Source organism: Astyanax mexicanus, chromosome 4, assembly GCF_023375975.1.
Source record: "Astyanax mexicanus isolate ESR-SI-001 chromosome 4, AstMex3_surface, whole genome shotgun sequence".
Classification (NCBI taxonomy): domain Eukaryota; kingdom Metazoa; phylum Chordata; class Actinopteri; order Characiformes; family Acestrorhamphidae; genus Astyanax; species Astyanax mexicanus.
Window position 1 is genome coordinate 8,203,272 of NC_064411.1, and position 22,652 is coordinate 8,225,923.

Genomic DNA, 22,652 nt, shown 5'->3' on the forward strand with positions numbered 1-22,652 from the left:
AGTTTCCATTCAATCACTGGTGGATTCACATTATTCACATTGTTACATATAAGCATGCATTATCCTTTGTGTGTAATAATAATTAAACCATCATTTTAATGTAAACAGTACATGAGGTTTCTGTCTTGAATGATTAAATACAATCTTAAAAAAAGGTTTTTGGCAAGTTATATGTTGTTGTTAACATAAATGCACATCTCATAGATAGATAGATAGATACTTTATTTATCCCGAAGGAAATTTAGGGTAGATCCAAGTTTAGATCTACTCTAAAGTAGCACTGTGTGATTTGACTGAAAAAATCATCTCAATATGCTTTGGAGAAATGATGATTAGCAATACAACATAATTTCATATAGAACATACATTTTAAGTGTCTGTATTTATTTCTAACATATATATGTGGGAGAAGGTGTAATGTTTTTCCAGAGTTTAACTGGGAAAATAGAATAAATTCACCTACTCCAAAAAGCCTTGCTCATTCTCTGTTTTGTTAAACATTTTCTTTTCTATTTTAACTCATTATAATCTGTCCCAGAGCTTTTGGTGAACTGTATGCCCATGCTGATCACAAATAAAGTGGAGAAATCTGCATGTTAACTATTTCAGTATAAAGAAACACCAGCTCTTTAGATATACAATACATTTCACAGTTTAATTCTGTTTTCTATTCTTTGTCAATCCATTCAAATATTCTTCTTTATTGTAAAATCATTTGTTTATTCTTGTTTTTCAGATTAGCTTCATGTGATCTTGAAGTAAAGACGTGTGAAAATCTGGAATCAGTTTTAAACCTGGAAAACTCCCTGAGAGAGCTGGACCTCAGTAACAACGACCTGCAGGATTCAGGAGTGGAGCTTCTCTCTGCTGGACTGAAGAGTTCACACTGTAAACTTCAGATTCTCAGGTCAGTGTTTCAGGTTATCACAGACCAAAATAACAAACAAGACAACAAATAAAAACACGATCAATTAAAGAAACTTAATTACACAGAAGGATGTGCAAGGTTAGTCTCAACAGGATGTTGTTTCCAGGATGGCAAAGGGGAGGAGCCCTAAACATCTCTCCCTGCTCAGACTTTTCCATGCCCTTTAATTTGTCATGGTACTGCATCTAGAGACTAAATACAAAAAGAGTAATTGTACTATTTTATGCTCATTTCCTTTTTTCTTTTAACTTTTATGTATGTATGTATGTTTGTATGTATGTATGCATGTATGATAGGAAATGTAAAATGTCCGCATCAAAAAAGACATACAACATAGTTCATACATGAGCTAAAAGCACCACATACATATATTGTTGTATTTTTACAAAAAAAAATAAAATAAAAGAAAGAAGAACACACTTTTCACAGGTGGGCAAAAAAATTTCCAGTGCACAGCAGCAGCAGCGGATTGTGTTTACAATTAAATTTCATACAAACGTTCTGTTTAATGTTATATTATGTTATATTATTCTCTGTTTCACTCCATTAAAAAGCTCACATTAGCGTGCTAAATTTTCATGCAGAAAGTAGGTAACTAGCTAACTCACTAGCTCACTGAGTAGGTAACTCACTAGAACACTGACTAGGATACACACTAGTTCATTAATTAGGTAATTAGCTAACTGACTAGTTACCTACTGAGGTCACTGGCTAGGTAACTTACTAGTTCACTGACTAGGTAACTATCATACTTTGTGCATGAATATTTAGTACATGAAACAGAGAATAGTATAACATAATATAACATTGAACAGAACGTTTGTATGAAATTTAATTGTAAAAGTATCTGCTGCTTTGCACTAGAAGCTGTTCGCTCTCCGTTTTTGGAAGGACGCTTTATAACTGGTGGGGTCAGTCTCAGATGAGGGTTCAGGGAACCCGTCAGTCCAGAACCAGCTGACCAATGGAGATTCAAGGGGCCTTCTTCTTAGCCCCGCCCACCCGTGAAAAGTGTGCCAAAACTCAGAAGCAAAAAACTAAAGCAAAAGCAAAGTAGAGATTCCAGAAGCAAAAGTCTATAACAGAAAAATCCAAAAAATCCATAGAAAATTCACAAAAACACAAAAAAAAAAATCCAAACTGAAATCTTTTTTCTTTTTTTTTGCCCACCACATTAAGACTTTATTTGAATTAATACAAATTTCTGATCACTGAGGTCACTGTGCAGAGGGAGGACATAACGATGTGTGTATATATACAAATGAAACCAAATAGAAAAAAATATATAGGAGAAGAGAACAGAGAGAGAAAAAAAACACAAAAGAAGAAGTTGTGCCCTTGAAAGAAGAAGAAGAAGAAGAAAAAAGATATATTATAGTATGGCTTCCTATATTTTTCCATGTATCCATCCCTAACATACTACACACAGAATAACAAAACAATAAATAAGTAAATAAAAATAGCTAAATGTCTTAAATATTAAATGTGATATTTGACTGTGTGCATGTGTGTGTGTGTGTAGGAACATTCATGTAGCAGTGATATATGGATGATGTGGTTATAGATATATAATGGATGTGTGTAAGCTATCTGTTAAAGACTGATGGAGTCTTTTGGCGATGGTTAGCACCACAAAGTGCTCTGCTTTCCTCCTGGTTTAGGTTTGTGGTTTATGTGTCACCAAGCAGGCAGAGTGATGGGGATGGAGGGATTGGCTGTTAAAATAGTGGAGTTAGCCGAGTTATAACAATCTGCCAGAAGTGTGTGTTTGGTGGGCAGTACCGTAGAGCATGTATGTATTTGTCTGGAGTGTTTAGTGAGCAGTGTATGCAGATTTCTGAATCTACTAGTCCCATTTTATGTAACTTTTGCTTAGTGTAGTGTACCCTGTGAATTACTTTATATTGTATAAGGTGGAGGTTAGTATTGTTAGTCATGGTGAATGTGTTTTTCATAATGTTTCTCCAGAAATCAGCATTAGGGGTAATTAAGATATCTTCTTCACATTTTTTATTGGGACAGCGACTGTTTGGTCTAATTTGAGTAAAAGCCTATATATTTTTGATAGAATTTTGTCTGAAGAAGAGATATTAAGGAATTCTGAAATTGGTGGGCTAAGTTCTAGTATTGCGTAATCTTTGATTTTTGAGTTTAACATAGATCTAAGTTGGAGATATTCCAAAAACTTGTTCCTCTCAATGCTATATTTCTGGGTTGTATGTGAGAAAAGTAGCCGAGTTATTGTTGTGTAGAACGTGGTGTAAATGTGTAATACCTTTTTCTTTCCATTTTTCTAGTTTGGGTTTTTTTGGTGGCGGGAAGTCAGGGTTGTGCCATATGGGTGAGTATTTAGTGGGTGGAAGTCTAGTGTTTGTGTTCTTGTGAATTTTCCACCAAACTGTCAGAGTCGATGATATCATTGGGTTTTTGAAACAAGGGTGGCGATTGATTGCTGTGCTAATAAATGGTAAGTCTGAGATTTGTATTTCATTAATTGATGTTCGTTCTACTTCTCTCTATATTTCATCAGTTTAATTTGGTTTTATCCATTTAATAATGTACTTTAATTGGTTTGCAAAGAGGTATTGTTGGAAATTTGGAGCTTCTAGGCCTCCCTGAGTTCTTTGTTTTTGTAATGTGGTTAATTTGATTATGGGTGGTTTATTTTTCCAGTAGAATTTAGAGATGATTGTGTCTAATGTTTTAAACCAGGTACGTGGAGTTTGGATGGGAATCCTTGAGAAGAGATTTTAATTAATTTAGGTAATATTGTCATTTTGATTGTGGATATTGGTAGGATAGTGGTAGGTTCATCCAGCGTTGGATATCATTGTTGATGGTTGTGAGTAGTGGTCTAAAATTAAGTGTGTGCAGCTCAGACAGCTGGGTGGAAACTTTAATGCCCAGGTATGTGATGTGTTCAGTGCACATAAGGATAGGGAGTGACTGAACTGCTGTGTCTGATAAGTTCATGTTAAATGGTAGAACGGTGGATTTAGACCAGTTAATGGAATAATCTGAGATTTTAGAGAATGTTTTAATTATTTGTGTAGTCTGAGGAATTGAGGAGAGTGGGTTTTGTAGAAATAGTAGAATATCATCTGCATAAAGGCTGATTTTTTGTTCGGTAGTGTGGGTATGGATACCTTTTGATATTTGGGCATTGTCGTATAGCTGCAGCTAATGGTTCTATGAAAATAGAGAACAGCAGAGGAGAGAGTGGGCATCCTTGCCTAGTTCCTCTGTGCAGTGTGAAATTCTGTGATATTAGTCCGTTAGTATTTGCTGTGGCTTTGGGTGAAGTGTAGAGAGTTTTAATCCATTCTATAAATGATTCTCTAAAACCTAGTTAATGTAGTGTAGTGAAAAGGAATTTCCAGTTAACCTTATCGAAAGCCTTCTCTGCATCTAAAGTGACTATTGCAGTTTTTGACTTATGGACTGTTGTGTGATGTATCAGATTGAGTAGTCTGCGCATGTTGGTAACTGATTGTCTGCCTTTGATGAAGCCGGTCTGATCAGGATGTATGAGGGATGGGATAACCGTTTCCAGTCTGGTAGCTAATGTCTTACTTATTAGCTTTGTGTCTGTGTTAATTAGTGACAGTGGTTGGTAGCTGGATGGTAAGGTAGGATCTTTGTAGGTTTAAGATGGAGTGATATTGTAGCTGTATTCGTTTCTGTTGGTAGTCTCTCATGTGTTTAATTTCTGCTGTTACTCTACTGAACATTGAGCCAAATATTGACCAGAAGTGCTTGTAGAATTCTGCGGGAAAGCCATCTGGTCCTGGTGCTTTGTTATTAGGCATCTTACGGAGGGCTTTATGGAGTTCTTCTGATGTTATTGGCTTTTCTAATATGTTTTTTTGTTCTTCAGTTAGTTTGGGTAGGTGTATATTATTGAGGAAAGTGTGAATATCTATTGGGTCTGGATCGTGTTCTGGTGAGTATAGATTTTTATAGAATTTCCCAAATACTTGATTAATTTCATTTCATGTTTGGCTGATTAGTCTGGTCTCATCTTTGATTGATGGGATTGTTGTTTTTTTCTTTATGTTTTACTTGGTTAGCTAAGAATTTACCAGATTTGTTGTTGTGATTTAAATTGTTTATATCTTAGTCATTGTATTAAAACTTGAGTCTTCTTGTTTATGAGTTCATTATACTGTGATTCGCATTCTTTTAACTCTTTTTTAATTTTATATGATGGGTTTTTTATCATTTCATTTGACAATTCCCTGATGTTGTATATTAGACTCATTTTCTGTATTTTTCTTCTTCTTACAGGAACAGTAAGAGATGATTTTGCCTCTTAGTACTGCTTTCCCAGTTTCCCATAGTATTGTTGGTGTGGTTTCTGGAGAATCATTTATTTCTAGGAAAGATGCCCACTCTTTTTTGATGTAGCTGTCAAAATCTGGGTCTGTAAGTAACAAGGTATTTAGTCACCAGCTGAAAGTTTTATGTAGTGGATTTATGTTCCATATAAGTGAAACTGGAGCATGGTCACTGATTATTATAGAGTGATATTTTATTTCTGATATATTAGCTATAATAGAATTGCTGGTTAAAAAATAGTCAACGCGAGAATATGAGTGGTAGGCTGGAGAACAGAAAGAAAATTCTTTAGTGTTTGGGTTTTTGAGGCGTCAACCATCGCTGAGCCCAAAGTCTGTCATGTATTGTTTAATGATATCTGTTGAATGCCAGTAACGTGTATTGTGTGCCATAGTTAATCTGTCTATACACGGGTCAATGATTGAATTAAAGTCACCTCCAATTATAATTGTGGAATCTGATATATTGTTTATATGGTTGAAAAACTCATGAAAGAAGGATGGGTTATAAATGTTGGGGCCATACAAACTTTCTATTGTTAAGGGTGTGTTGCTGATGTTGATGCTAATTATGATGTATCTACCTGTGTCTGATATAGTGGTGTTATGTGTGAAGGGGATTTTTTGGTTTATTAATATTGATACTCCTCTTTGTTTGGAGTTATAGTAGGCTGAGAATATATGGGTGAATTGTGGTGATCTGAGCTTAAGATGATTTGTTTCTGATAGATGTGTTTCTTGTAGTAAACAAATGTCTGCCTTTAGTGAAGTGAGATGGTTTAGTACCTTGGCTTGCTTAATCTGTGTCCCGATACCACAGATGTTCTGGGTTATAAATTGAAGTGAAGACATGTTGTGATGTATGGATTAATAATGTTTATCAGTGATATGATATGAGTGTGCAGATGTTTGAGGATATTTTCTGGTGTTTGGGGGAAGGAGTGTTAACAAAAATGCATTTTTCGGATCTGGGATATATAGTAGTAATAAAATAGAGGTTGGTGCAAAGAGATAGTACAGAAAGGAGTGATTAAATGCAAACAAAGTGGAAGAGACATAACAAGACAAAAAGTGTTGGATTCGGTGTGACATACGTGTTATGACATTGAGACATTGCATGCATTAAGTTATTGCTAAGTGGTTTCTTGTGATTTTTATGGGATTTTGTGAACGGATTAATGTGCGTGCATTAGTATATTTGCGGGTGGATGGAAGGATGAGGTGGCATGAGGAGTTTTAATAAACAAGTAAATATTAACAAAATAATAAATATAGAATCATAAACAACATCCTTTGGTCTATCTTGCACATGTTTAAAAATGAACATTATAATTTTTGTTATTTTTTTACATTTTAGAGTAAAATTCTCATTTCCGCAACATGTCCGTATTAGAATTTCAGTACATTGTTTGGAAATTTTAATATTTAAACATTTAAAACAAAAAAACTTAAATGCATTTCATACTATAAACACTTTTAGTAAATAAAAATAAAAGATTTTACATTGAAAAGTAAAAGCTATAAAATTAATAAAGAAAAGGAATGTGTCCAACACTCATTTTCTCATCCTCCGCAACAATTTTCAATCATTGTTTAAATCCACAAGGAACTTAAATTTTCAAGGCGTTTTCAACATTACGGAAGACATTGGCCATGACACTCAAGATGGCTACCATGTAAGCAGTTCTTCTCATATGTTTCTGGATAAAAGTTAAAAGATTGCTCATCAACTTGTCTGCACGACTTTTTCATTGTCATTACCGATATATCGATATAAGTTTTGAGCCTACAGTTTGAAGTTACAGTCTGTATTTTTGATTATAATATAGTATATTAAGGTCTAAATGGACACTGTAAGTGAAAATTTATCTAGCCCTCATGGTGCCTTTACAGTTAGCATAAAAGTTTAAAGTCACTCATCCTCTGCAACTGAATTCTCACTTACTGCTACATTTCAATACCTGTTGCAGTGATGAGATGCACTGTTTCGGTAATGAGAATTTGATTAGGAAGCATAATACAGATGCCTTTTTACTTCCTGATTGTCATAACATGAGCATTACCCTGAACATTTTCTCCAGTAGACCATTCTAACTTAGCTATTGCAAACCACCAGTAGAGGTCACTAATGTTCCATCTAATCTGGCCTGAAACTAAATCTAATTCCGTACACAGAATTAGATGTTAGACCACATAACTAGAGAGCTTTTTTCCATCTTTGATATATTTTATTGTAATATGCGATGTGTATTTGTTTACAGGCAGGTAGCTATTGAGAAAAGAAAGGCAGCAGCAAAAGCAAGGCTGTCAAAGTTTAGGGAGAACATTTACAGCAAGAATTACAACATTTAGAAAAACACACACACATACTCAACGACACAGACAGTTGTTCCAGTTGGAGTTACTTTCACATGATATTATTTGTGTACAGTCCATTCTAAGGAACTGAACAAAAACTGGAATGGATATCATAATTTCATATTTGCCATTTCCAGTGGGAAAATAAAGACAACACGTGATCTGACCAAAAAGTACCATGACGAAAAGAAAAAGCAATGGAGGAAAAAAAAGTCAGCCAGATATTACAGAACTGGCATATGCCTGACATATGGGCAAAACACAAAAAAACTACGTAAATGACTAAAAATAAAAAGTTTGTTCTTAGTAGGCATACAATGCTGGATGGTGCATAAAGAAAGACAAGATTTCAGAGTTTCTGAGAGGTCTTTCTTTGACATTTGTTGAATGGTTTCCAGTAGTTAAATGAGCTGTTTTATTAATGAAGGTGCTGTAGTCTACATGAAAGATTCTTTTGATATGCAAATGTTTGCATTGTAAATTGTCTTAAATAATATGAAATGTTCTTGAAAATAAACATTCTTTTCATAATGTAGCATTGTGTGTAAGTGTAAGCTAATAAGTCTTAAACCCTTGCTTAACTGTAAATGAACTGAACTGCTTAACTTTGATAAAAAAAAAATGCATTTTTATCATATATTACATGTAATATCACATTGCGGTAATGATACATTTTTGTGGACTTCATCTATAAAATGCTAATACAATATGCAATAAAATGGAACAAAGGTTCTAAAACTAATATTCATAGTAAGTTTAGACCTTAATCTTAAATCCTCAAAAGGAAATTTGTTGTTAAATCCATTTTGAAAATTTTCATACTGGATGTCCTCTGAATCCGGATTTTGTGATAATGACCCGAGTAAGTGGGAGTGGAAGAAAGAGAAAGAACGAGAGAAAAAGTAAAGTTTATACATTACGGATCAATTTTATGAGGTTATTTGAGTATTGACCTATATGTTAGAGATCGTGCAACGAGAGCACAACGCACATGAGAGACAGAGAGTGCACAAACGAAAGCGCTCGGGGGAGAGAGAGAGAGAGAGCACTATTTAGTTACAATTAAAGAAATTTAGAACAGCCAGGGAGTTATGTTTTTGTCATGATATAGCTGTCCATCAACAAAGTTTGTCGACGTAGACAACTGCTTTTTTCAGTTCTTTTATGAGTTCTTTCCTGACAGCGAACAGTTTTCTGCGTCTGTCAAGGATTTCACGGGTGAACGGGTCGTTAATTCCCAGGTCTGTTCCTCTAAGTTTCCCTCCTTTCCTCATGATGAGCTCCTTATATTTATAATGCTCAACCTTAGCCTAACATTTTGATTGCGGATTAAATTTTTTTTGTGTAAAACGTTTGTCACGAAATTCACTCCATAAAATATCCACTATAAAAACTTGCGTCTTACGAAAAACAAGCGTGATTAATCACAGAATTTTGGCATGTTTAATTGGATTGCATTTTTTAATCAATTGACACGACTAGAAATTCTACATGTATAAAAGTGTAAATATTCAGGCGTTTGCCATGATGATAACAAATCACACAAGAAAAAGTGTTTAACGAAAGTCAGAGTATACCAAACAAACAAATACGAGTCTTCTGCAGTCGTTTTAAGAATGTCCAGCTTGAATTAACATTTGAGATATATCACACATTGATTACAAATTTGTGATGCACAAGCAAAAACATTTTAAGCAAAAGTTAATATGAACTCAATTCTTTGATCCACATCAATGCTAATGAGATGCTTACTGTTAAGGTTTGGGTTTCATGAATTTGTTAATCTGTGTCAACTGTGTTAAGAAACTTTAGTTTTCTATGGATTTTTTTTTTCAGATTTTGTAGTGTTATTTTAAAAAAGAGACTAATATCAAAGTGCATTATCTTCCTCAGTCTGCTATGTTGTCTTTCTTTCTTGTTTTCTGTCACTCACTCACACATTCTCTTGCTCTGTCTGCAGATTATCTGGTTGCATGATCACAGATAAAGGCTGTTGTTCTCTGGCTTCAGCTCTAATTTCAAACCCCACCCACCTGAAAGAGCTGGATCTGACCTACAACCACCCAGGAGAGTCAGGAATGAAGCTGCTTTCTGCCAGACTGGAGGATCCACACTGCAAACTGGAGAAACTCGGGTAGGTCTGAACTAATAATTATGTTATCAACTTATTGTAAGATAAATATTGTTGTACATGTTGTACATATTTGTCACTCTCGATATTGTCTGTTGTGCTCTTTCCTGTGTGTGCGCTGTGCCTCACAGGAAAGCAAAGTGTTGAGAAAGTTAGGGGTTAATGCTGTGACACATTGCATTGTGGGACCTGTAGTAAATCTAGTTGTAGTCACCAGGTACACATGGTGGATCAGCATATAACCTTCATTCTGTCATTCTGTTTTATTTTTGTTTACACAGCCACTGTTAATTGTTTATGCTCAAGCTATCTGCACTGAATGCCAAGTACTTTGCTGTAACTCTGTTTTGGCTCATCTTTCTGTTGGTAAAAAGAACCAAGGTTTAGTTTTTACTCCAGACCAGGTGGAAAACTTCAGTGATGGAGAGCTGCCCTGAGCATCGAGTCAGGAGAAAAGTTACAAGATTAAAACTGATCCCCACTAACTTTATACACACTGAGAGTCAAGCACCCCAGCAACCAGCCCATGTCTTTATGGTAAAAATAATCAGTGACTGCAAAACCAGAATCCTTTCTGTACACTTAGGGCCATAACCTACACCCTGTGCAAGGTGCTCTTGATGCTTATTGCTATCTTACTCCCACCAACAGTGTATTTTCATGCTCTTCACCTGTCTTGTTTAAACAGCAATGGTGATTTTAAATATATCTACGCTGATGAAAAACATTGGTCAATTCCAGTTAGTTGCGCCATTTAAATAGCAATACCCCAAAGTCAGATCGCACCTGGCTCTTAAAGGGAATGGCAAATGACATGGTGATTGGTTTATTTCACGATACATACTTTTTGCACATTTTGAGCCTCTTTGGAGCAACTTTTCCTATCGTAAAGACACAGTGACACAACCAAAATCAAGCTGCATGGTGCACGGCGGACAGCTCACCTACGGATCACTAAAAGAGAGCCCTTAATTTCTAAAGAGATCACATTAACGTGATTGACTTGGTTTTTTGGCTTCATTTAAAAATGTTGCCTTTGTTACATTTAACATTTTTGAAGTTTTCTAATGACCAGTGGCATAAAATTATTTTTAAATCATGATAAAATAATTTTTGCACAATAATTCCTTGAAAAATGTATGGTCCTATAAAAACTGTTGTTGTGACAGGAGTACACTCAGGTATTAATATAAATGCAAAAAAACATACTTTAGTAAAGTTTAACTCTTTTCTGCAAGCCCACAAGAAACCATTTTGTCTTAGTTAGGAGTTTCTTTTTTATTATTAAATCATTAACACTGATCTTAACTGAGGCGAGTGAGATCCTGCCAGTGTTGGGCACGTTACTTTGAAAAAGTAATTAGTTATAGTTACTCGTTACTTCTCCAAAAAAGTAACTGAGTTACTAACGGAGTTAATCCACTATAAAAGTAATTAGTTACCAGTAAAAGTAACTATGGCGTTACTTTTTATTATTCGCCCGTCAAAAAAAAGGAAATCAATTAATCAATTATTAGAAAAATAACAAACGAAAATAAACCCAAAATGTTGACAAAAATATAATCTAACGAATTTCAAAAAAATAAAACGAAATTCTCCACACAACCAAAGAAAATTACTAAAACTTGTAATACTGAAAAAAACGGAAAAACGCGTCTGGGGATGAAATTAAACAAACCAAGCCTCACTCAAAGGAAATATGTATATATAAACAAAACAAAATAATGGACAAAAACAACAATCTAACGACCGTTAAAATGGTATTAATATAACCGCTTCACCAAAAGAGAATAGAGCTTAGATCGGGCCCAAAACGTGCACGTTCTGCCCGAGCCCGACCCAACCCGAACCATGAACTTGTTTTCGGGCTGTTTGAATGAGCGAAATATAATCAGAATTATGTTAATTTACACTGTAACATAAAAGCATAGAACTATTATTTAATTTAAATGATTTTTAAGAACAGCCACACACAGTGCTGCAAGTTAAACGCGGAGGCGTTCACGTGCCCCCAGAGCTACGTGATTACATATTTCATTTTTATTATAGTTTAATTTTATTTATTTTTTATTTTTTCTGTTCAGTAAGTTTTTACGGTGGGCTTGCTAGTTTTTATTAGTTTTCACACATCTTATCAGAGAGATCAATCTAATAAACGTAAGAGAGAAAGAGAAAGAAAGGGAGAGAGAGAGACCGAGAGAGAGATTTCTGGTGTATGAGCTACTCACAGGTAAATGTTCTCACACACTGTATCTCCTGTTTCTCTTTCATCTGCCTGGCGCTCATATTGTAGTCCCATACATAGTTCTGCAGTTTCTCTGTGTTTTCTGTCGTATTTTGCGGATAGCGCGAGCGCTTTACACAAGAACTAACGCCACGGACCAGGTGCCGCGCACTCGGCACAACACCGCCCGCTGTACAACTCCGCTGTACAACAGCGCTTATAAATAAATTAAACACGAAAATGATGGCCTCACTTCACCACGCCAACCCACAGGCACAGCGGCCAGAAGCTCAAGTTTACCGGAAAGAGGAGAGGTTAACCGGGGCAAAGCGAAGCGGCTAAAGTAAAGTGCAGTAACGGGGTTTCGGAAATGGTAATGGCGTTATAGTTACAGTCAGAGTAAATAGTTAGATTACTCATTACTGAAAAAAGTAGTTTTAACGGCGTTATTTCCAACACTGGATCCTGCAGTTCTTTAAATGTTGTTCTGGGTTCTTCCTGGATGAGTTGTTCATGCCCTTTTGGAGTAATTTCTGCAGCTCAGTCACTCCTGGGAACTTTAACCACTGTGCCTTGTTTTCCCCATTTGTGAATAAAAGCTCTAATAAAAATAATACTACATATTGTGCATATAAAGCAGAATAAGATACGGCAAATATTAAAACTTTATACGATCAGACAAAGATATATTTAGAGAAGTAAGAGTTAATCTTCCGTTTTTTAATCTGATTTTATGCAGTGTGCATTGCAGTTCCGTACTTTACCACATGAGGTCACTAATTTCCGCTCTCTCAAATGTTCACTCGTTTTCACACAAAGTATTTCTTTATAAATCAGTTTCTAAAAATCTCACACTGTGCTGATCTGTGTGTGTGTGTGTGTGTGTTTAGAGTGAAACATGGAGGGAAGATCAGAATCAAACCTGGATTAAAAAAATGTAAGCTCTCTCTCTCTCTCTCTCACACACACACATACACACACTACAAACAAACAATACACACACACACTCGCATACACACACACATACACATACACACACATACACTACATACAAACAATACACACACAAACTCGCATACACACATACACACACATACACTACATACAAACAATACACACACTAAATTAACACTACACACACACACACACACAAAGTACAAACACACACACACACACACACACACACATACTACATACACACAATACACACCCAAATACACATACACTATATACACCCAATACAAACAAACTACATACACTACAAACACTACACACACGTACACTACATACACACACTAAACATACCACTACACACAGACACTAAATATACCACGACACACTACACTCAATACACACAAATACACACAAATACACATACACTACATACACACAATACAAGCACACACAAACATACTACATACACACACACACACACTACAAACAAACAATACACACACAAACTTGCATACACACACATACACTACATACAAACAATACACACACTAAATTAACACTACACAAACACACACACACACACACAAAGTACAAACACTCACACATACAGACACACACACACTACATATAAACAATACACACAAACATACACACACACACACACTACATATAAACAATACACGCCCAAATACACATACACTATATACACCCACTACAAACAAACTACATACACTACAAACACTACACACACGTAAACTACATACACACACTACACACACTAAACATACCACTACACACAGACACTAAATATACCACTACAGATACACTACACTCAATACACACAAATACACATACACTACATACACACAATACAAGCACACACAAACATACTACATACACACACATACACTACATACACAAACAGTACACACACACTAAATATAACACTACACACACATAAAAAATAAAACACTACACACTAAATATAACACTACACACACTAAATTAACACTACACACACACTAAATAAAACACTACACACACACTAAATATAACACTACACACACTAAATATAACACTGCTCACAAACACTAAATATAACACTACACAAACTAAATATAACACTACACACTAAATATAACACTACACACACTAAATATAACACTACACACAATAAATATAACACTACACACTAAATATAACACTACACACACTAAATATAACACTACACACACTAAATATAACACTGCTCACAAACACTAAATATAACACTACACAAACTAAATATAACACTACACACACTAAATATAACACTACACACACTAAATATAACACTACACACACACTAAATATAACACTACACACACTAAATATAACACTACACATTAGGGATGCAACGGTACAGTGTGGCCATGGTTTCGGTTCGGTTTCGATATATATCAATATTATCTAGCTCCAACATGCAGCACGTTTTTAAGTGCTCCTACTCACACTTTTAGAGCCAATTAATAAAGTCACAGATTAATTCAAATCACAATATCTATTATAAAAAGGAGCACTTGTTCTTACCATTAGTCAAAAACAGGTAACTGAATCACACTGTGCTTTATCTGCTGACTGTCTTTTACCTTGATTATCAAACTCAACGCTGAAGCCAAAATGTCCCGAACAGCGGATTAATAAGATGACGGCGCCTCTTCAAATATCCTTTTCTCCGTTTAGCGTTCACTGGCCCTGATCACGCAGCTGAGAAAGTTTTGTTTAATTAGTCCTCAAATCTTCAGCGTTTGCCTTCAGAGCTGATTTGCTCCGATAGAAGTAATCTATAAAAAACTATCAACTATAAAATATAATATACTTAAAAATCTGCACAGTAACTATAAGTTATTATTAGTTATATTTATATCTGACATTTATAAGGATTTAAATTTCTGTTCAGTACACAGACTTAATAACTGTAGCTTAATATAGCAGTTACAGGCAAGGGTGTAGGAGCGGGCTTGATATTGGGGGGGACACATTTGCGAATATGAACCAAAGCCCACACTATAGTTTCCTAGAACAACATTTGTGGAATTATTTTTTATCACAAATAATCATTTTTTTTTCTGTATTTTGTTTATAATTAGTTACATCCAATAAAAGGTGATTTTACAGCCTAAACATGTTACTCCACATTACATTTACTGTTGTTAGAAAAAAAATTATGCATGCAATGTCTGCATTATATACATAGTACAAAAACTGATCAGTTATCACCTAATATTTAAAATAATATAACAGTATTGGTTATTATTATGTATTGTATGTCAATTCTGTTGTATATTTACATTTTCTTTGGTTCCTGCGCTTTTAATTTGTTTTTTACAGAGAACACTTTCTACTGAGAGAATGTAACTACGTTTCCTAGAGATTTTTGGCAGAAGTTAATATAAACGTCAGGACATGTGGTCTTACTGTGAACTACATATGAACAGAAGTCAGGTTAGATCAGTGTTTCTTAACCCTGTTCTTACATATTCTACTGCATATTAACACTGTTCTGCATATTCTACAGCTTCCTCTGTTTAAAGGCACTTTAATAAAGTAAGTGGTGGTATGATGTGTCTAATAAACTGCTGGATATACATAATGATTAATTTAGGATCTATAGGGGGCTAAGAGATTTTATCAGGTTAACTCAATAAATGATTGTTTATTAGCTGATCAGTTGGATCTGATGGAAAACACAGTTTTAGGGCAGTGATGATCAGGGTTAAGAAACTGCTTTAAACTACCAACATTACCCAGTGTTGTCTATCCTCTACATCCAGCTTCTAGCTAACTGCAATCCTAAATTAATAAACAGTTTAAAAATGAAATAGTGATTAGCTGATCGGGTACAGGGCAAGTTGAACATTACGTATATAGTTTTTTTTCTTTAATCTTGACTCCCAATCTAGATAATTCCAAAAACAGCAAGCTGATTGGCTGATTGGCGGAACTTAATTCCTGAACCGGCTCCGTGATTGGTCCGGTCTGTCTCCTCATTAGTAGCACTGCTGAGCTGAGCGAAACAATATCATTTTAGGGGGGGGACAAATCCACCTGTTTCTAATATTGGGTGGGACATGTACCACCCATCTCCCCGGTTCCTACACCAGTGGTTATAGGCATTCTGCTGTTTGAGAATTTTAACAGATGCTTATTCTCACTCAAATGCTGGAGTTTTAGAAACAAAAAATTTAAAGAGGAAAGCACTTTATATATAAATAACTCTACACGCACACTAAATATAACACTACACACACTGAATATAACACTACACACACTGAATATAACACTACACACACTGAATATAACACACACACACACTAAGTATAACTCTACACACACACTAAATATAACACTACACACACACTAAATATTATACACACACTGAATATAACACACATACTAGATATAACAACACACACACTAAATATAACAACACACACACTAAATATAACACTAAATATACCACTACACACTAAATATAACACTACACACACTAAATATAACACTACACACACTAAATATAACACACACACTAAATATAACACTAAATATACCACTACACACTAAATATAACACTACACACACTAAATATAACACACACACACTAAATATAACACACACACACTAAATATAACACAAAATATAACAACACTACACACTAAATATAACTCTACACACACACTAAATATAACTCTACACACACACACAATATAACACTACACACACTAAATATAACAACCCTACACACTAAATATAACACTACACACACAAAATATATCACTACACACTAAATATAACACTGCACACACTGAATATATCACACACACACACTAAATACACTCTGTGTGTGTTCTTGTGTTCAGGGTTCTGTGATTTCACTCTGGATCTGAACACAGCGCAGTGTAATCTCTCTCTGAGTGAGGAGAACAGGAGGGTGGAGTGGAGAGAGGAGCTGCAGTCGTATCCTGATCATCCAGAGAGATTTGATTGGTATCAGCAGGTTCTGAGTAGAGAGAGAGTTACTGGTGTTACTGGACGCTGTTACTGGGAGGCTGAGTGGAGCGGGTGGGGAGGAGCTGCTGTAGCTCTGAGTTATAAAACCATCAGCAGGAAAGGAGGAAGATCAGACTGTAAGTTTGGATGGAATATAAACTCCTGGAGTCTGATCTGCTCTGATAACAGTTACTCTGTTCATCACAATAATAACAGAACTGATCTCTCCACTCCTCCCTCCGGCTGTAGGAGAGTAGGAGTGTATGTGGACTGTCCCTCCGGCACTCTGTCCTTCTACAGTGTTTCCTCTGATACACACTCACCCTCACACACTCTCACACACTTACACACATTCTACACCACCTTCACTCAGCCCCTCTATGCAGGGTTTTGGGTTGGTTCTGGCTCCTCAGTGCGTCTGTGTAAGATAGAATAACCCTGTGTGTAACAGAGATTCGATGCGTGTGTGTGTGTGTGTGTGTAGGAGGGAGAATGTGTGTATAAATATAAGTATGTAAATATTTTATATAGATTTTGTATTTTTTTCCCAGAACCTTTATTTTAATTACTGTTATCTTTATTCACTACTGTTATTGTTTTATTTTATTGTAAAATAGGTTCATATTAATAAAGCTAAATAAATGAAGAAAGGTGAAGAGGACTCTGATGATTTTTTGTGTGTTTGGTTTGTGTGGTCAGATTATGGTGGAAGTTGGAGTCGAGTTTGGTGGTGTAATTAACATTTCTGTTTTTTGGTCTTTTGCTTGTTGTAGTTTCTTGTCTTGTTTCATCTTGTCTTGTCTTGTCCATGACACCATCTGTCCCTCAACAAAGCTGCAGTACAGTCCACTGTAGTCAAGTGTCAGTCTGAAGTCCTCATATTGCTTCCTTTACTAAGCGTTTTTTCTCTGTGAGGAAAATGTATGAGCTTTTTAAAAACTGTCCTCTATCACATTCTGTAGTAAATAAATATGTTCAGAACCCTGTACGTTTTATTCTGTGTACATTTATCTCCTAAACATCACTGGATCCTCTGATTTACGAGATCGTTAAAGAGTTGTAATGAGACAAATTAGCTTAAATTTTTTTTCTCTAAAAAATTAGAGAAGTTAGCTTTAAGCTAATGCTACAGCGCAGCTGCAGAGATCAGCAGGGGACTCTTTTCAGCGCAACACCAGCGAACTCTGGCCGTATATTTACAGCAAATTACACACAGCTGATCCAACTAATGAACTAACTGCCCTCATTGAGGAGAGCTGAGAGTGTTACAGCAGAAATCCACTAACCCAGCAGCACAGATACCTCTTTTCCACCAACAAAGTGCTGGTGCTGGAGCCGGTTCCGGTTCCTGCGAACCTTTTAAGAACCGGCCCGTGTTTCCACTGCTTTAAGGAGTTACTCACTAAGTACATGATTGTACATTAGAGCTGTTTGGTGCTTCTGGCTCATTGTTTTAGTAGTTTTACATTAGGTATTTTATACTTTATGGCTCTTAAGTTAGCGGGGTTAGCTCTGTGGTTCTGGAGTAACTCTGTCCTTCTAGTTTTTCTGCTGTATCACTCAGCGAGGGCAGGTAGTTAGTTGATTAGTTAGTTAATTAGTTGATTATTTGGGTCAGGTGTGCTCTAATAAACTAATGACCATAACTAAATAATAAACCCTGCGGGGAAGCGCTACTCCTGAATAGTAAAAGCTCACTTTCTCTTATTATCTGCATTTTAAAGCTCTAACACAGTCTACACTGCTCAACATCACCATACACCAGACTGATAAGAGTTTTCACCTGTTTAAATACTTTAATGATCCTCCGTGAAGAAGAAGAATAATCTAGAACGTGATCTGGCCGAAGTTCGCTGGTGTTGCGCAGAATGCGGCGATATTTAGGAGTAAAATGTACACAGAATAAAACGTACAGGTTCTGAACACATTTATTTACCACAGAATGTGACAGAGGCCAGTTTTTGAAAAGCCCATTCACTTTTCTTATAGGTCTGAACCTTTTAGACACTGAACCCCAAATATGGGCATAAACAACATGGAGCCGACTACAAAATGACGACACACCTTCAGTGGTCTATTTAAACCCTTCTGACCCACCATTAAAGGTAATATAAAGGTTGGAATGGTGCTTATTTAAGAAAATATATTAACAAAAAATTACCCATAAATGACCTTCAATCCATTCAGAATGAACTTTTAAGATCATCCCCTCAATAAAGTGGTTGAAGCATGTCAGAGGTCAATGCTAAAGATGTGTGAGTGGATCTATATCTATATGTAATAATAATAACTATAGAAATAAAGAAATACACTGGTTATTAAGGTTATTAAAGTCTCAATAACTGAGTAGGTTTATTATATATGTAATATTTTTGCTTTGCTCAGTTTGATGAACAAAAAAATGAAGAAAAGTAAACAGTGCTGGAAAGTGCTCCTTTTAAAAGAGAGCGTTTGTAATGGTTATTAAACAGGATTATTATGATAATAAAAAGCAGGAGGATCAGAAGGAGGAGGAGGATAAAGAAGTAGACCTACGCTGGAGGCTGAACAGGAGAATCTTCTCCTCTTTCAAAAACAGCACTGAGCTCCAGAACACACGTCTTCATCAAGATCTACAGAATCTTTCCTTTTCCCCGAAACCTGATTCAAAAACAGCATTTCATCTTAAAAACATCAACTTTATAAACACTCACAACCAAATGTGTAGGAGCGGGTGTTATATTGGGAGGAAACATTTACTTAAAAAAAGAATTTAAATCCACCTCATAGTGACTTTCAACAACATTTACAGAATTACAGTTAATCACAAATAAATAAAATATATTTTTATCTGTACTCCTGTTTATTATTAGTTAAATCCAACCAAAGGTCTCTTTACAACCTAAACATAATATTCCACATTACATTTACCGTTTAAAAAGAAAATGCGTGTGAAATGAGTTCTTGCATCATTTTAAAAGTCAAATGTAATGCTTTTTAAGACCTTTCAAGACCTCAATAAATATAATTTAAGACAAAAATATAGTCAGAATTTCTTTGGTTCTCTCTCCGGTAAAGTTAGCTAACTTTCTGCTGACGTTAGTATGTTAGCTAACTCGCTGCTAATGTTCGCTAGCTCTCTGCTATTCTTAGTTCTATTCCTGATAACGTTAGCTAGCTCGTTTAAGCTACCTAAAGTTAGTATGTTAGCTAGCTTGCTGCTAACATTAGTTAGCTTGCTGCTAATGTCAGTATGTTTGCTAACTCACAACTAATGTTAGCTAGCGTTCAGCTAACCTTACTTCTATGCCTGGTAATGTTAGCTAGCCCGCTTTAGCTAGCTAATGTTAGTATGTTAGCTAGCTCTCTGCTAACCTTAGTTCTATCCCTGCTAACGTTAGCGAATTCACTTCAGTTAGCTAAAGTTAGTAAATTAGCCAACTCGACGCTAATGTTAGCTAGCTCTATGCTAACATTAGTTCTATCCCTGCTATTGTTCGCTAACTTATTTAGTTAGATAAAGTTAGTATGTTAGCTAGCTGGCCACTGTGTTTTTCCATCGGCATTAAACGCAGAATGTAATACCTACAGCAAATTTCAAGTAAACTTAAGACAATTTAATTTACCCAGATTTAAATTTAAGTTGTTTTAAGACTTTTTAAGGACCTGCGGGAACCCTGTATACATATATGACAAAAACGGATCACCTACTATTTAAAATAATATAATATATAAATCAGATTTGCTTATTATTATTATTTTGTATATTTATACTTCTAACGATGGTGTCTTTTTATTAAAAGAATATAACTTAACATTTCATAGAGGTTTTTGGCAGCAGTTAATATAAACGTTTGATAACCCAAACCCCAAAACTCGTTTTTATTGCAGTATAATGGTATTGTTGCGATTCATTGCTCTCATCACTGACATCGAGTGTAAAGCCAGTGTTATGCTGAATTCAGCACCCCCGCCAGGAAAAGCACCCTCTCTCAGGAGCGCGCACCAATGTTAATTTCGTTGACAAATAATTATCGTCATAGCTTTTTTCCCGAGACGAAAACTAAATAAAAACAGCATGAAAAATTGAATTGAGACGAAATTAACTGACATTTTTGTCAACGAATAAAAACGAGATTAAAATGTTTGGCAGGGACGACATCCAATCAGAACTGATTTACTCTTGTGAAAGGTAGGGACCAGTTAGGAAGAGATCCAATCACAACTACTTTAGTGAAGGTGGAGATGCAGGAAAAGAGGGGTTGTCATCCAATCAGTGTGGGTCTCTCAGTACCCATGGTCAGATAAAAAAAAAAAACATATTTAATAATTTACATTAAATCATATATGAATATATTTCACATTCAAACATCAACAATATTACACTGGTTAATAAATGTTTAATTTTCATGAGTGTGTAGTTAATAATTCAAGGGAACTGATGAAAAAGCATTTACATTTACACCCTTTACATTTTAGTCGACTAAATTGACTGTAATTTTAGTCAACTATATTCTTATGATATTTAGTCAACTAAAACTGGACTAAAAATATGACTATGACTAAAACCAAATCAAAATTTGTTGTCAAAATTAACACTGCCTCATCCATATACCCAGGACTTCATCAAAGATCTTGTAGAGGCCGGGAACGCACGTCACGTCACGACACGACAGTTTAATCCGATGTCTTCGTGGAGCACCCACATTCTCTAAAGGAGAAGAACGAGGAACATCACAGGACCTGCAATTTCTCAAAGCTCCATCTGATACCAGTTCTTTTCTCTCCAGTGCTGGATACAAAGAGATTTGCACTGTTACAAATGACTGACTTGTTCTGATCAGATCCGGTAAAAAAGGACAGGAATTCTACTGCAATATATAAAGATCTTCAGGTCCTTCTTAAAAAATTAGCATATTGTGATAAAGTTCATTATTTTCTGTAATGTACTGATAAACATTAGACTTTCATATCGTCGCTGTCCAATGAAAAACACTTATCTCCATTTTTGTCGATTTTTAGTTTTCTACATAATCTGAACAGACAAACTGTCCTTTACACTTTGCCAAAATTTCTTGATGAACGGACCAATAGAAACTCTTCAAAATGACCTGAAATAAACTCTTTTTACATTGACTTCTATTGAAAGTTTACAAGTTTTTTTCTCTCTCCTGTAAAGTTGCTGTTTTGGAGATAAGTGTTTTTCATTGGACAGCGACGATATGTTTTAGATTCATTACACACAACTGAAGTGGTTCAAGTCTTTAATTGTTTTAATATTGATGATTTTGGCAAAAAAGTAAAGAAAAAAACAAAAATCCCTATCTAAAAAAATTTGCATATTTCATCCGATCAAAGTGTTTTTAATACAAAAAAAAGTCAACCTTCAAATAATTAAATTCAGTTATGCACTCAGTGCTTGGTCGGGAATCCTTTTGCAGAAATGACTGCTTCAGTGCGGCGTGGCATGGAGGCAATCAGCCTGTGGCACTGCTGAGGTGTTCTGGAGGCCCAGGATGCTTCGATAGCGGCCTTAAGCTCATCCAGAGTGTCGAGTCTCGCGTCTCTCAACTTTCTCTTCACAATATCCCACAGATTCTCTATGGGGTTCAGGTCAGGAGAGTTGGCAGACAAATTGAGCACAGTAATACCATGGTCAGTAAACCATTTACCAGTGGTTTAGGCACTGTGAGCAAGTGCCAGGTCCTGCTG

At 35.5% G+C, this 22,652-nt stretch overlaps 2 protein-coding genes across 2 annotated transcripts in view; both read left to right on the plus strand.

Moving 5' to 3' along the window:
- LOC111197026 (NACHT, LRR and PYD domains-containing protein 12-like) overlaps positions 1-17,676 on the plus strand; it is a 72,595-nt gene extending 54,919 nt beyond the window's left edge. The window contains exons 8-11 of the mRNA XM_049477176.1: positions 737-907; positions 9,584-9,757; positions 12,869-12,915; positions 16,832-17,676. Coding sequence (XP_049333133.1) covers positions 737-907; positions 9,584-9,757; positions 12,869-12,915; positions 16,832-17,397 — 958 coding nt within the window. The 3' untranslated portion in view covers positions 17,398-17,676. The remainder of the gene's footprint in view (positions 1-736; positions 908-9,583; positions 9,758-12,868; positions 12,916-16,831) is intronic.
- Positions 1-22,652, plus strand: part of LOC125801105 (NLR family CARD domain-containing protein 3-like) — a 190,564-nt gene that overhangs the window by 7,354 nt on the left and 160,558 nt on the right. The window lies entirely within an intron of this gene.